Source organism: Bison bison, unplaced genomic scaffold, assembly GCF_000754665.1.
Source record: "Bison bison bison isolate TAMUID 2011002044 unplaced genomic scaffold, Bison_UMD1.0 scf7180017864382, whole genome shotgun sequence".
In the NCBI taxonomy this organism is placed as follows: Eukaryota; Metazoa; Chordata; class Mammalia; order Artiodactyla; family Bovidae; genus Bison; species Bison bison.
In genome coordinates, this window is record NW_011494954.1 from 159,837 (window position 1) to 172,420 (window position 12,584).

Consider the following 12,584-nt stretch of genomic DNA (forward strand, 5'->3'; position numbering starts at 1 on the left):
TAAGCTACAAAACTGGACAAAAGATTGTTTTCAGTGGAGGAAAAGAGTCAAGAGGAGAGAGTAAAGACTTTGAACAGAAAGATAAAGGGCTTTCCTAGTATTTTTTCTTAAAAAATCTAAAATCAATAATAATAAACTCTGTCAAACTTGTTTTCCATCAGAGTTTTTATGTTCTGCTGCTGCTGCTAAGTCGCTTCAGTCGTGTCCGACTCTGTGCGACCCCATAGACGGCAGCCCACCAGACTCCCCTGTCCCTGGGATTCTCCAGGCAAGAACACTGGAGTGGGTTGCCATTTCCTTCTCCAGTGCATGAAAGTGAAAGTGAAGTCGCTCAGTCGTGTCCGACTCCTAGAGACCCCATGGACTGCAGCCCATCAGGCTCCTCTGTCCATGGGATTTACCAGGCAAGAGCTGGAGTGGGTTGCCATTGCCTTCTCCTTTTATGTTCTAAATAACAGGAAATGCTGGATATTACTGTTTTAGTTCAATCATAACTAAATCTTCTTTTAATATCTTAAATATAAGAAAACTCTAATGAAGATGCCACGAGTACTAAACAAAACAAAAAAAGATGCCAAGAATTAGGTAATCTGTGTTACGGCAGAGAAAGTCCATAAACATTAGCAGCAGTTTTTCATATTCTATTTACTTGTAGGAAGGTAATGCTCCAGTTAAGAGATACCATTCATATGTTCTATAGTTTATAATACTTTCCAGTACATCAATCTTAAAACCCAAAATTAACCAATTGTATATTACCCAAATATCTTTCTGTCTTCCTTCCTTCCTTCTTTCCATTCTCTCTATCTATTTTCTCTCTTGGCTTTCCTGGTGGCCCAGTCAGTATAGAATCCACCCGCAACATACAAGACCCAGGTTCACTCCATGGGTCAGGAAGATCCCCTGGAGAAGGAAATGGCTACCCACTCCCGTATTCTTGCCTGAGACAGAGGTGCTTAGCAGGCTATAGTCCATGGAGTCACAAAGAGCCAGATAAGACCTGACGACTAAACTATCACCATTTTCTGTCTGTCTGTCAATCAAGAAAGAGAGAGAATGAGCACTACTGAGTTTTCTTAGCTTTCATAGTGTGTTGTTTTTATCTTGTTTGCTTTTTTTAAAACTGAGCATTAATACAAGTCATCGGTTGAGAGGAAATATTTGCAAAAGACATATGTAAGAAAGGATTCTTATCCAAAATATATTTATAAAAAAAAAAACTCTTAAAGGGAATTCTCTGGTGGTCCAGGGGTTGGCACTCCATGCTTCCATAGCAGAATGCATGGATTCGATTCCTGGTTGGGGAACTGTGGTCCTGTAGGCCTTGCAGCACAGCCCAAAGAAATTAAAAGTAAAAATAAAAAATCTCTTAAAGCTAAACAATAAGAAAACAACCCAATTAAAAAAGTGTAAAGGACCAGAACAGACACTTCACTAATAAACATAAATAAATGGCGAGTGTGTATATTCAGAGATGTTCAACATGATATGTCATTGCATGCATGTGTGCTAAGTGGCTTCAGTTATGTCTGACTCTTTGCGACCCCACGGACTACAGCCTGCCAGGCTCATCTGTCCATGGAATATCATGCAAGAATACTAAGAGTGAGTTGCCATTTCTTCCTCCAGATTATCTTCCTGACCCAGGCATAGAACCTATGTCTCCTGTGTCTCCAACATTGGCAGGTGTATTCTTTACTGCTGAGCCACCTGGGAAGCACTCACTGCATGCAAAACATTAACAATAAGTGTTGGTGAAGGTACGGAGCACCCTTCATTCATTGTCAATGGGAATGAAAAATGGTACAGCAACTTTAAAAGACATTTTGGCAGTTTCTTACAAAACTAAATACACTCCTACCATAAGATCCAACAAATGATGCTTCTTGGTACTTGCCCAAATGAATAGAAAACTTATGTCTACACAAAAACCTGAACAGATGTTCACAGAAGCTTTATTCCTAATTGCCAAAACTTGGAAGCAATCAACAAGTCCTTCAGTAAGTGAATGGATAAACTCTAGTACATCCAGACTATGGAATATTATTTAACACTTAAAAAAAAATGAGCTTTTAAGCCATGAAGACATGGAGGAAACAACTGCACATTACTATGTGAAAGAAACCAATCTGAAAAGGTTACATACTGCATGATTCCAACTGAGGCAAAACTGTAAGAAAATAGTAAGTTCAGTGGTTGCTAGGGGAGGAATGAGCAGGTGGGACACAGGATTTTTAGATCAAAATGTTTTGTATGATATTGTAGTGGTAGATAAGGGTCACTATAAATTTTTCAAAACCCACAGAATGTACAACAGCAAGAGTGAACCCTAATGCAAATGGAGGATTTGGGGTGATAATGACGTGTCAATGTGAGCTCATCTATTAAAACAAATGTAACACTGTGGTAAGGGATGTCGGGATGTCAATGGTTAAGGAAGTTACACATATGTGTAAATGGAATATGATAATTCTGTGTACATTCTGCTAATTTTTGCTGAAAAATGAAGTTTACTCATTAAAAAAATTAAGAAGCAATTACTGCCAAAGACCGAGACACTGAAGCATTCTTGATATTATAAAATATTTCAAAATTTTGAAGTCTTAAAAAACTAGACTATATTTTGATTACTCTTTATTGTATGATATATAAAAAACATATAATAATTCAGTCTATTTCATTATCTATGTCAATGTATAAATATGTCAATCTATATAAAATGGAAATCAACATTAGTAGGAAAACTCTAACTCAGTTTAATGAATACATTGAGATATGGACAGTGTCCATCCAATATGGAATTATGATAACACTTTCACTAATTTGGATGTTGTAGCTAAAACTGGATATTAACACATGAACGTTTACCTTTGAGTCATAATTTTGAAGGCATCTGGGAGGTAGCAGTCTGTATTCTCCATCTGAAATGGGTCAGCATCACAAATCTTGTCGTCTGTCCGACCATAATTAGCACTCTCAATCATTATAACATCACTGCCTGGACATCGCAGATCTATAGAATAACCTTCACAGGATAATTCTCGACGAACTAACCCAAATGGCAAAGCTGCTCTGCTGAAACCTTAAAAAAGAAAAAAAAAAGTTAAAATGAAATAATGTATGAAGTATATTAATAAATTATTTTCAAGAAATATTACTCACATCTATATCTGAGAGGTATCAAACAAAGTATGTTTTTCAAACCATCCATTCATACATTTATTAATTAATTGCCAGGACCTTGACTATGAATCAGCAATTTATTACTAGATTTTTTAAATATATCTTTAGCTGGAGTATTCATTTTATAAGAATTTTAAATTACTTTAATAAAGTATTTTCTGTATAGCCCAGTCACATTTGGAAACTAAGTGGCTCTTTTTGAGTATATCCAAAGAAGAACAACACATTTGATCAATCAATTTAAAAGAATGACAAGATTAACAAATACAGAATGCAATATTTAATAAAGGAACACTTAGATTTATAAATGAAATCAAAGCTGTGTTACACAGGACAATGGTGTATATTATGTTGCTTAATGTACACATATTAATTGCTGTTATGTTGATTATCTTAAAATACATTTGTCTTCAGTTCAGTTCAGTCGCTCAGTCATGTCCAACTCTTTGTGACCTAATGAACTGCAGCACGCCAGGCCTCCCTGTCCATCATGAACTGCTGGAGTTAACCCAAACTCACGTCCACTGAGTCAGTGATGCCATCTAACCATCTCATTCTCTGTCATTCCCTTCTCCCCCTGCCTTCAAACTTTCCCAACATCAGGGTCTTTTCAAATAAGTCAGCTCTTCACATCAGGTGGCCAAAATATTGGAGTTTCAGCTTCAGCATGAGTCCTTCCAATGAATACCCAGGACTGATTTCCTTTAGGATGGACTAGTTGGATCTGCTTACAGTCCAAGGGACGTCTTCTCCAACACCACAGTTCAAAAGCATTAATTCTTCAGCGCTCAGCTTTCTTTGTAGTCCAACTCTCACATCCATACATGACTACTGGAAAAACCATAGCCTTGACTAGATGGACTTTTGTTGACAAAGTAATGTCTCTGCTTTTTAATATGCTGTCTAGGATGGTCATAACTTTCCTTCCTAGGAGTAAGCGTCTTTTAATTTCATGGCTGCAGTCACCATCTGCAGTGATTTTGGAGCCCAGAGAAATAAAGCCAGCCACTGTTTCCCCATCTATTTGCCACGAAGTGATGGGAACAGATGCCATGATGTTAGTTTTCTGAAACTTGAGCTTTAAGCCAACTTTTTCACTCTCCTCTTTCACTTTCATCAAGAGGCTCTTTAGTTCTTCGCTTTCTGCCATAAGGGTGGTATCATCTGCATATCTGAGGTTATTGATATTTCTCCCGGCAATCCTGATTCCAGCTTGTGCTTCTTCCAGCCCAGCGTTTCTCATGATGTATTCTGCATAGAAGTTAAATATAACTTATATTATAGAAGCAGGGTGACAATATACAGCCTTGACGTACTCCTTTTCCTATGTGGAACCAGTCTGTTGTTCCATGTCCAGTTCTAAATGTTGCTTCCTGACCTGCATATAGGTTTCTCAAGAGGCAGGTCAGGTGGTCTGGTATGCCCATCTCTTTCAGAATTTTCCACAGTTTATTGTGATGCACACAGTCAAAGGCCTTGGCATAGTCAATAAAGCAGAAGTTGATGTTTTGCTGGAACTCTTCTTGCTTTTTCGATGATCCAGTGGATGTTGGCAATTTGATCTCTGGTTCCTCTGCCCTTTCTAAAACCAGCTTGAACATCAGGAAGTTCACGGTTCACATATTGCTGAAGCCTGGCTTGGAGAATTTTGAGCATTACTTTACTAGCATGTGAGATGAGTGCAATTCTGTGGTAGTTTGAGCATTCTTTGGCATTGCCTTTCTTTGGGATTGGAATGAAAACTGACCATTTCCAGTCCTGTGACCACTGCTGAGTTTTCCAAATTTGCTCACATATTGAGTGCAGCACTTTCACAGCATCATCTTTTAGGATTTGAAATAGTTCAACTGGAATTCCATCACCTCCACTAGCTTTGTTCATAGTGATGCTTCCTAAGGCCCACTTGATTTCACATTCCGGGAGGTCTGGCTGTAGGTGAGTGATCACACCATTGTACATTTGTCTTAGTATCTCCCAAAATAACTAAGACACTGTGCCAGTATCACCCTCATGGAACAATGTGTGTGCGCTATGCTCAGTTGCTCAGTCATGTCTGACTCTTTGCAATGCCATGGACTGTAGCCCGCCAGGCTCCTCTGCTCATGGAACTTTTCAGGCAAGAATACTTAAGTGGGTTGCCATTTCCTACTCCAGAGGATCTTCCTGACTCAGGGATCAAACCTGCATCTCTTGTGACTCTGGCCTTAACAGGCAGACTTTTTATCACTAGCACCACCTGGGAAGCCCCTTATGGCATACTAATGTGTTTCAATTTGTAGAGCCTTTACTGAAAACTCACATAAGTGAAAGGACTGAGACATAAGTAAAAGGATTGAGCAGATGGGTATTCATAGGACCTAGCACTGCTCCAATCTAGTCCAAAAAGTTGAAAATTTCCAAAGGGGCAGAACTTCTGAGATTTAGTTTTGTCATTTAAAAAATGGAGGTGAAACATCTATGTAACACCTATGATGTTACTTTTCCTACCAGTGTGACTCATAAATGAGATACGTGCAGAAAAGCACTTAATTGAAAGTGCCACATGAACTTACATACAGTGTATCAGGCTGAATGTAGGTAATCACTGTTCATGAATGTGATAAAAAACAATTTAGAATAGAATAAAAAATTAGGATTTTAGGTTTTAAAAATTTCAACCAGGGGTCCTCTAATAATAGAACAGAAAACAAAGGTAAAAGCCGAGAAAGCCAAGGACAGCCAAGAAGCGCTATGTGTAGACACAGCACATCTATGTGTGCTGGTTGCTACCTATGGGATACCGACCACATCAAAAACTTCTGCTAAGCTGCTAAGTCACTTCGGTCGTGTCTGACTCTGTGTGACCCCATAGACGGCAGCCCACCAGGCTCCCCCATCCCTGGGATTCTCCAGGCAAGAACACTGGAGTGGGTTGCCATTTCCTTCTCCAATGCATCAAAGTGAAAAGTGAAAGTGAAGTCACTCAGTCGTGTCTGATCCTCAGCGACCCCATGGACTGCAGCCTACCAGGCTCCTCCATCCATGGGATTTTCCAGGCAAGAGTACTGCAGTGGGGTGCCATAACTTCTACATTGACCCAATTTCTTATTTCAGTTCTCTAACTTGTTGCCATCTATAGCATTCCTGTTATAAAAGATAAGCATTAATTTTAGTATTTTTTCTTATCTCTATAAATTATTTTACATCATATAAGCCTTCCCTCACATCCCTTTTTACTCGAAAAAAAATTAAAATGATATTAGGAAGTAAAGTGTCCCAAGACATAAACTTCCAAGTTGAAAAACTAGGTTCTGCCCAGGTCAATCCAATTCAAAAATCTGTTCGCTTTAACTACTGTACAACGCCTCTCACTAAATGAACAAAACTAAGTGTCCTGGATAAACAAACATGCATCTTCTTTCTAAGACGCAAATAATCCTGCAAAAGGATTACTGGGTCACACGTTGGTATCATTTAGGAAATAAGCAAGTCTGAAACCTGGCTGAGTTCTCAGTTCTAATGAGAAAACAAAATGTAATTGAAATGGAGAGACATGAAAAGGACACAGTTTAGAGCACAAAAGTCTTCAGAGGATTGAGGCAAACATCAACCTTAGTAGGTTTTTACTAAGAAGATTTATGGTCTCATGACACTTCGCCTTAAATCTTAAATGTTCTCTTTCCTAAAGTCTTGCTCAAAATCAGGTGGGAGAGCAAGAATTTAGGAAAGCGAACACTTATGATTTAAGACAATGAACATCACAGTATTAAATACTATGAAGAAGCTGACAGAAGCTGACACTTATTTGTGTGACGAAAAATGCTGTGGGAAAATTCAAACAAGTGACATAAAATTTGGGAGCAAAGCATATTTTAAAAGCAGAGATGATTTGCAATTGTAATTCCTGTAGATCATATTTTTAGAGAATATTACAAATGAGAACGTGTTATTGTAAGAACATGTTATTCTGGCTTGGAGTCAAAATTCATACGTTGTAGTATTTGTCAAAAATATAGAACTCATTCTGAAGCGCTGTGGTTCAGCTTTAATTTTTGTTGATGATAGTTTGCAGGATTATAGTCATGATTCTAAGTGAATTTTCTTCTGCTTTTGAAAGATGTACTTATACTTTCACTGCATAGAACGGAATGAATTCTTCATGGTGAACCTTGATTTATTTAATACTACAATGTTCATTGTCTTAAATCGTTAAGTGTTCTCTTTCCTAAAATCTTGCTCAAAAACAGGTGAACAATGATTTAAGACATCATAATATTAAATATTTTTTATTTAGTTACTTGTTATTAAAATAGTATTAACATAACATGTTATTAATATTATAGTATTAAACACTTTTTATTCATAGTATTAAATACTTTTTACCACATGGTGCTGTTATTACATTCATTTTTAATGTATGTCTTCCTTGCTAGACTGTGATGATAGTTATAATTCCAGTGCCTAGATTGGTACATGATACATAATTCCAATAAATTCTGTCAAAACAAATTGCTAAACTTAACAACTAGTATTTGTCTGCAACAATATAAATTACAATGTGTTTCCTATTTTTTAAATTACAGTATGTAATCTATTTTCTTTGGCAGTGAAAACTGAATGTGCGTTGAGAAAAAATAAACTATAATCAATAAAATTATGTGTATCCTCAAAACAAGAAAAATATTTAAATTCTGCCAATTTATTATTTTCTAGGTACTACTGGGGTTCATTACAATTTCTCAAAAGAGAGATGTCTATGAAGATTATCTTATTTAACTTGATTTAAATCCTATGGATAAACATTTATATTCATAAAAAACAAATCTGAAGAAATATATTTAGTGGCTAACATTTATATAGCAATTACAATGTTTAGATACTGCCTTAAATGTTTTTTATGGATCCCCCTTTTTTATGCTCACCAACATCATCAATTACAACAATAAAAGAAATGAAGTAGTTACTGTAATAATACCAATTTACAGAGTACGAAACTAAGGCATCAAATAGGAGGCCATTCAAGGTTTCAAGGATTTACTGTGAGTTAGATTTTAACACAGGTGAGGTTCTCAGATTCCAGAGCCCATGCTCTCAGTAACAGCCATGAACAGAAAGGGATTCTGAGACTTTTCAAGCCTCCATGTCGATAATATAAACAAGATTTATTTTATAATTTTTCATACCACCTGAAATTCATCAAAAATGTTAGTGAACTGACAGGAAACAATTATTTTAAAGGTTCACACAACATATAGATAATGATGAAAACTATATTTATGGAAATGCAGTGATGTGTGCCATAAACTTATCAAGAGAGCAAAATCTACATTGCTTAAGTATAGACATATATATAGTTCAGTTCAGTTCAGTCACTCAGGTGTGTCTGAGTAGGCGACACCATCGACTGCAGCACGCCAGGCTTCCCTGTCCATCACCAACACCCAGGGCCTGCTCAAACTCATGTCCATTGAGTCTGTGATGGCATCCAACCTTCTCATCTCCATTGCCCCTTCTCCTCCACCTTCAATCTTTCCCAGCATCAGGGTCTTTTCAAATGAGTCAGCTCTCCACATCAGGTGGCCAAAGTATTACAGTTTCAGCTTCAACATCAGTCCTTCCAATGAATATTCAGGACTGATTTCCTTTAGGATGGACTGGTTAGATCTCCTTGCAGTCCAAGGGACTGTCAAGAGTCTTTTCCAACATCACAGTTCAAAAGCATCAATTCTTCGGCACTCAGCTTTCTTTATAGTCCAACTGTCATATTCATACATGACTACTGGAACCGGTGTCTGGGTCAGACTTGTGAACCTGGCTGAGTCATTTTATTTTTATGGGTTTTAATTTCTTTTTCTGAAGAATGAAAGTCATTTCAAAGTCCTATCAAATTTCACCAATCTATGATTCAAAACAAGCAAACACCTTTTAATCAAGTATACATGCTAATGAATAAATTTGTTGCTCATAAACATATATGAGAATGTTAGCTAGGATGGACAATGGCAAATAATGTAGATTGTATGTACTGCCATGAAAACTCTCAAAAGCTCCTGAGATGAATTAGCCAAGGTAGCTCAAATGCTAAAGAATCTGCCTGCAATGTGGGAAGACACAGGTTCAATCCCTGGGTTGGGAAGATCCCCTGGAGAAGGAAATGACAACCCACTCCAGTATTCTTGCCTGGAGAATTCCATGGACATAGGAGCCTGGCTGGCCCCAGTCCATGGAGTCACAAAGAATAGGACACAAATGTGCAACTAACACACACACACACACATAAACCACAAGCAGAGATCTTTCTGCATTAACTATTTTAATCAAAAATTTATTGGAAGAGAGAAAATAAACATGGCCAATAAACATGGCCAATTATGAAATCAAAAGAAAAACATACATAAAATTTTGGGGGGGTTCCTAAATTTTATTCAGGAACTCATAAAAATATTCCAGATAACTGAGTTTTAATTCTCATCTTCCTCCTCTAAATAATCTAATAAGTAATGCAAATTTTACTTTTTAATGCAAAAGTAAAATTAATCTAAAAGTAATGCAATTCATAACTTTGTTGTTAGCAACTACACATAAGCAAAAGGCACCTTGGAAGTTACAGTGAACTTGCTTTCCTTTTTTCTATCGTTATAATACCTCCACCAAGATTCCCAGCTTTTCCATTCACTTTGATTCTCTCCTGAAGAAATTGCTCGAAATTGGCAGCATCCATGCTTCCATCTTCTATAAGATGGGTACATCAAGAATAAACTTCAAGACCTGCTTCCTGCTTCGCCACATGCTTTTTCACAGGCACCATGGTGGCAGAGGACGGCAGAAAGCATATATTTTTTAAGAAAAATGTAAATTGTTACTCTTTCTTTGGCTTTTTCTCCCTATTTTCCTGTACACGTCAAGGGGTATGGCTTAAAACTTAAAACTCTTTCAACCAGCAAGGAACTTCAAAGAGGTTTGGAAAGTCTTAAATAAAACTATTGCAATTAACATTAATTTTTAAAATTCAGTATTTTCACTAAGTAAAGCTTGTGAAAAGGCAGAACAAAACTTACTCCTAAAAACAAGTATCTATCTACATTACTATTTATATCACATTCATGACTTAGTGGGGCACTTCCCTCATAGCTCAGTTGGTAAAGAATCTGCCTGCAATGCAGGAGACCCTGGTTCGATTCCTGGGTCAGGAAGATCTCCTGGAGAAGGAATAGGCTACCCACTCCAGTATTCTTAGGCTTCCCTTGTGGTTCAGCTGGTAAAGAATCTGCCTGCAAAGTGGGAGACCTGGGTTCAATCCCTGAGTTGGGAAAATCCCCCAGAGAAGGGAAAGTCTACCCACTCCAGTATTCTGGCCCAGAGAATTCCATGAACTTTACAGTCCATGGGGTTGCAAAGAATCGCACATGACTGAGTGACTTTCACTCTCTAAAGACTTAGTGAGTCAAAAGAAGAAATCACCAGAGTTGTAACCACCTTATCTTAATTGCACTTTCTTCCTTTTGAGTTCAGAGTTGTTTTGGAGACTCCATGATGCCTCAGATGGTAAAGAATCTATCTGCTTGCAATGCAGAAGACCTGGGTTTGATCCCCGAGTTGGTAAGGTCCCCTTGGAGATGGGAATGGCTACCTACTCCAGTATTATTGCAGAATTCCATAGACAGAGGAGCCTGAAGTTTAAAGCCTGGCTTTAAACTTACTGTGTGTACTGCAAGTTCCATCAGCTTTTCATAAAGAAATCCTTCCTGATTTCTTATTTGGCTCTAGTTAATTTCTAAAGCCCTAAAATGTGGTTGTTGACAATTTTGTTCAGTCCATGGGGTTGCAAAGAGCTGGAAATGACTGAGCCACTAATACTTTCTTTTACTTTTTTATACTAAGCATTTTTCAGAACAATTTTTAAAATAACTGGCTAGGAGTATATGACTGACTCCCAAATATGAATTTGCATCAGAGTCACCTGGAAAGTATTTTTTTTTTTTAAAGACAGATCTTCAAGCCCTAATCCAGTCCTACTGAATCAGAATCTCTGGGTTCAGATGAAGATAGGATGGATATCTGTATTTGGTGAAAATGTATTTATTTGTAACACACTGATATAATAACTAAGATGTGCTAAGAATTTCTCCAAGGCTTTTTAAAAATAGGTTTTCTTTATTACATATTTGTTAGGTCATCATCATATTTCCTCTTACTACTACTAAGTCACTTCAGTCGTGTCCGACTCTGTGCAACCCCATAGACGGCAGCCCACCAGGCTCCCCCATCCCTGGGATTCTCCAGGCAAGAACACTGGAGTGGGTTGCCATTTCCTTCTCCAATGCATGAAAGTGAAAAGTGAAAGTGAAGTCGCTCAGTCTCGTCCAACCCTCATCGACCCCATGGACTGCAGCCTTCCAGGCTCCTCTGTCCATGGGATTTTCCAGGCAAGAGTACTGGAGTGGGGTGCCATTGCCTTCTCCTATTTCCTCTTAACTCTCTAATATAGTTTTCCTTTGATCTGTGAAAATATTCATAATAGCCACTATGAAATGTTTATCTTGTAAATCTAACGTGTGGGCCCACATCAGAGGTAGTAGTTTGTATTGAATGTTTTTTTTCTGCAGTATGGGTCAACTTCCCTGTTTCTCCTGTCTTGTAAATTTTGTTGGGTTTCTTGAAAACTAAACATTTTAAATAATATACTGTTAGCAACTCTAAATTTCTTTCCCCTGAGAATTGATGTTGTTAATATTACTTTCCTTTTAGTGTTCTGACTGAATTTAATCTGCTGTCTTCTCCTGTCTTCCCGGTGACTCAGCAGTAAAGACCCACCTGCCAATGCAGGAAACATGGATTCGATCCCCTTCAATCTCCGGGCTGGAAGATACTCTGGAGGAGGGCATGGCAACCCACTCCAGTTTTCTTGCCTGGAGAATCCCATGGTGGGCTACAGTCCATAAAGTAGCAAAGAGCTGGACATGACTGAAGTGACTGAGCACACACGTACACACACTTCTCCTGTAGCTAGAAGGTGCTATGTCTATGTTCATTATTGTTATTGCTGTCATTGTTATTTTAACTTATTTTTATTTTCTAGTCTGAGTTTCTAAGGATTACACCTGTCCCTGCATAGCTTAGTGATCAGCCAATGATTGAGCAAAGACTTCCGCACAAAATCGATGAACCCATAATAAGGTCACCACCCTCTGATGATTGATCTGTGTGTTAGGCAGACTGTTCAAAGTTCAAGCGCTTTTCAAGTCGGCCTTGGTTCTTTCCTTTCTGCAATATCCCCTCACATCTCCTCTGCTATGTGTATAGCTTTCCAGTCAGTCAAGAATGCACAGAACGTGTTTGGCTCTTTCATTTCCAAGGTTTCCTGGTTATGCTTCAGACTGACCCTCAGTTTCCCCCACGGGGACCCCAACCTCAGGTTAGCA

The 12,584-nt window shown here is 38.0% G+C and overlaps 1 protein-coding gene across 12 annotated transcripts in view; it reads right to left on the reverse strand.

Annotated features, from left to right (window-relative positions):
* Positions 1-12,584, reverse strand: part of LPHN2 (latrophilin 2) — a 202,110-nt gene that overhangs the window by 83,982 nt on the left and 105,544 nt on the right. For all 12 annotated transcript variants that reach the window (XM_010857560.1, XM_010857555.1, XM_010857553.1 and 9 more), the window contains one exon: positions 2,869-3,082. In XM_010857560.1, the coding sequence (XP_010855862.1) occupies positions 2,869-3,082 (214 nt within the window). The remainder of the gene's footprint in view (positions 1-2,868; positions 3,083-12,584) is intronic.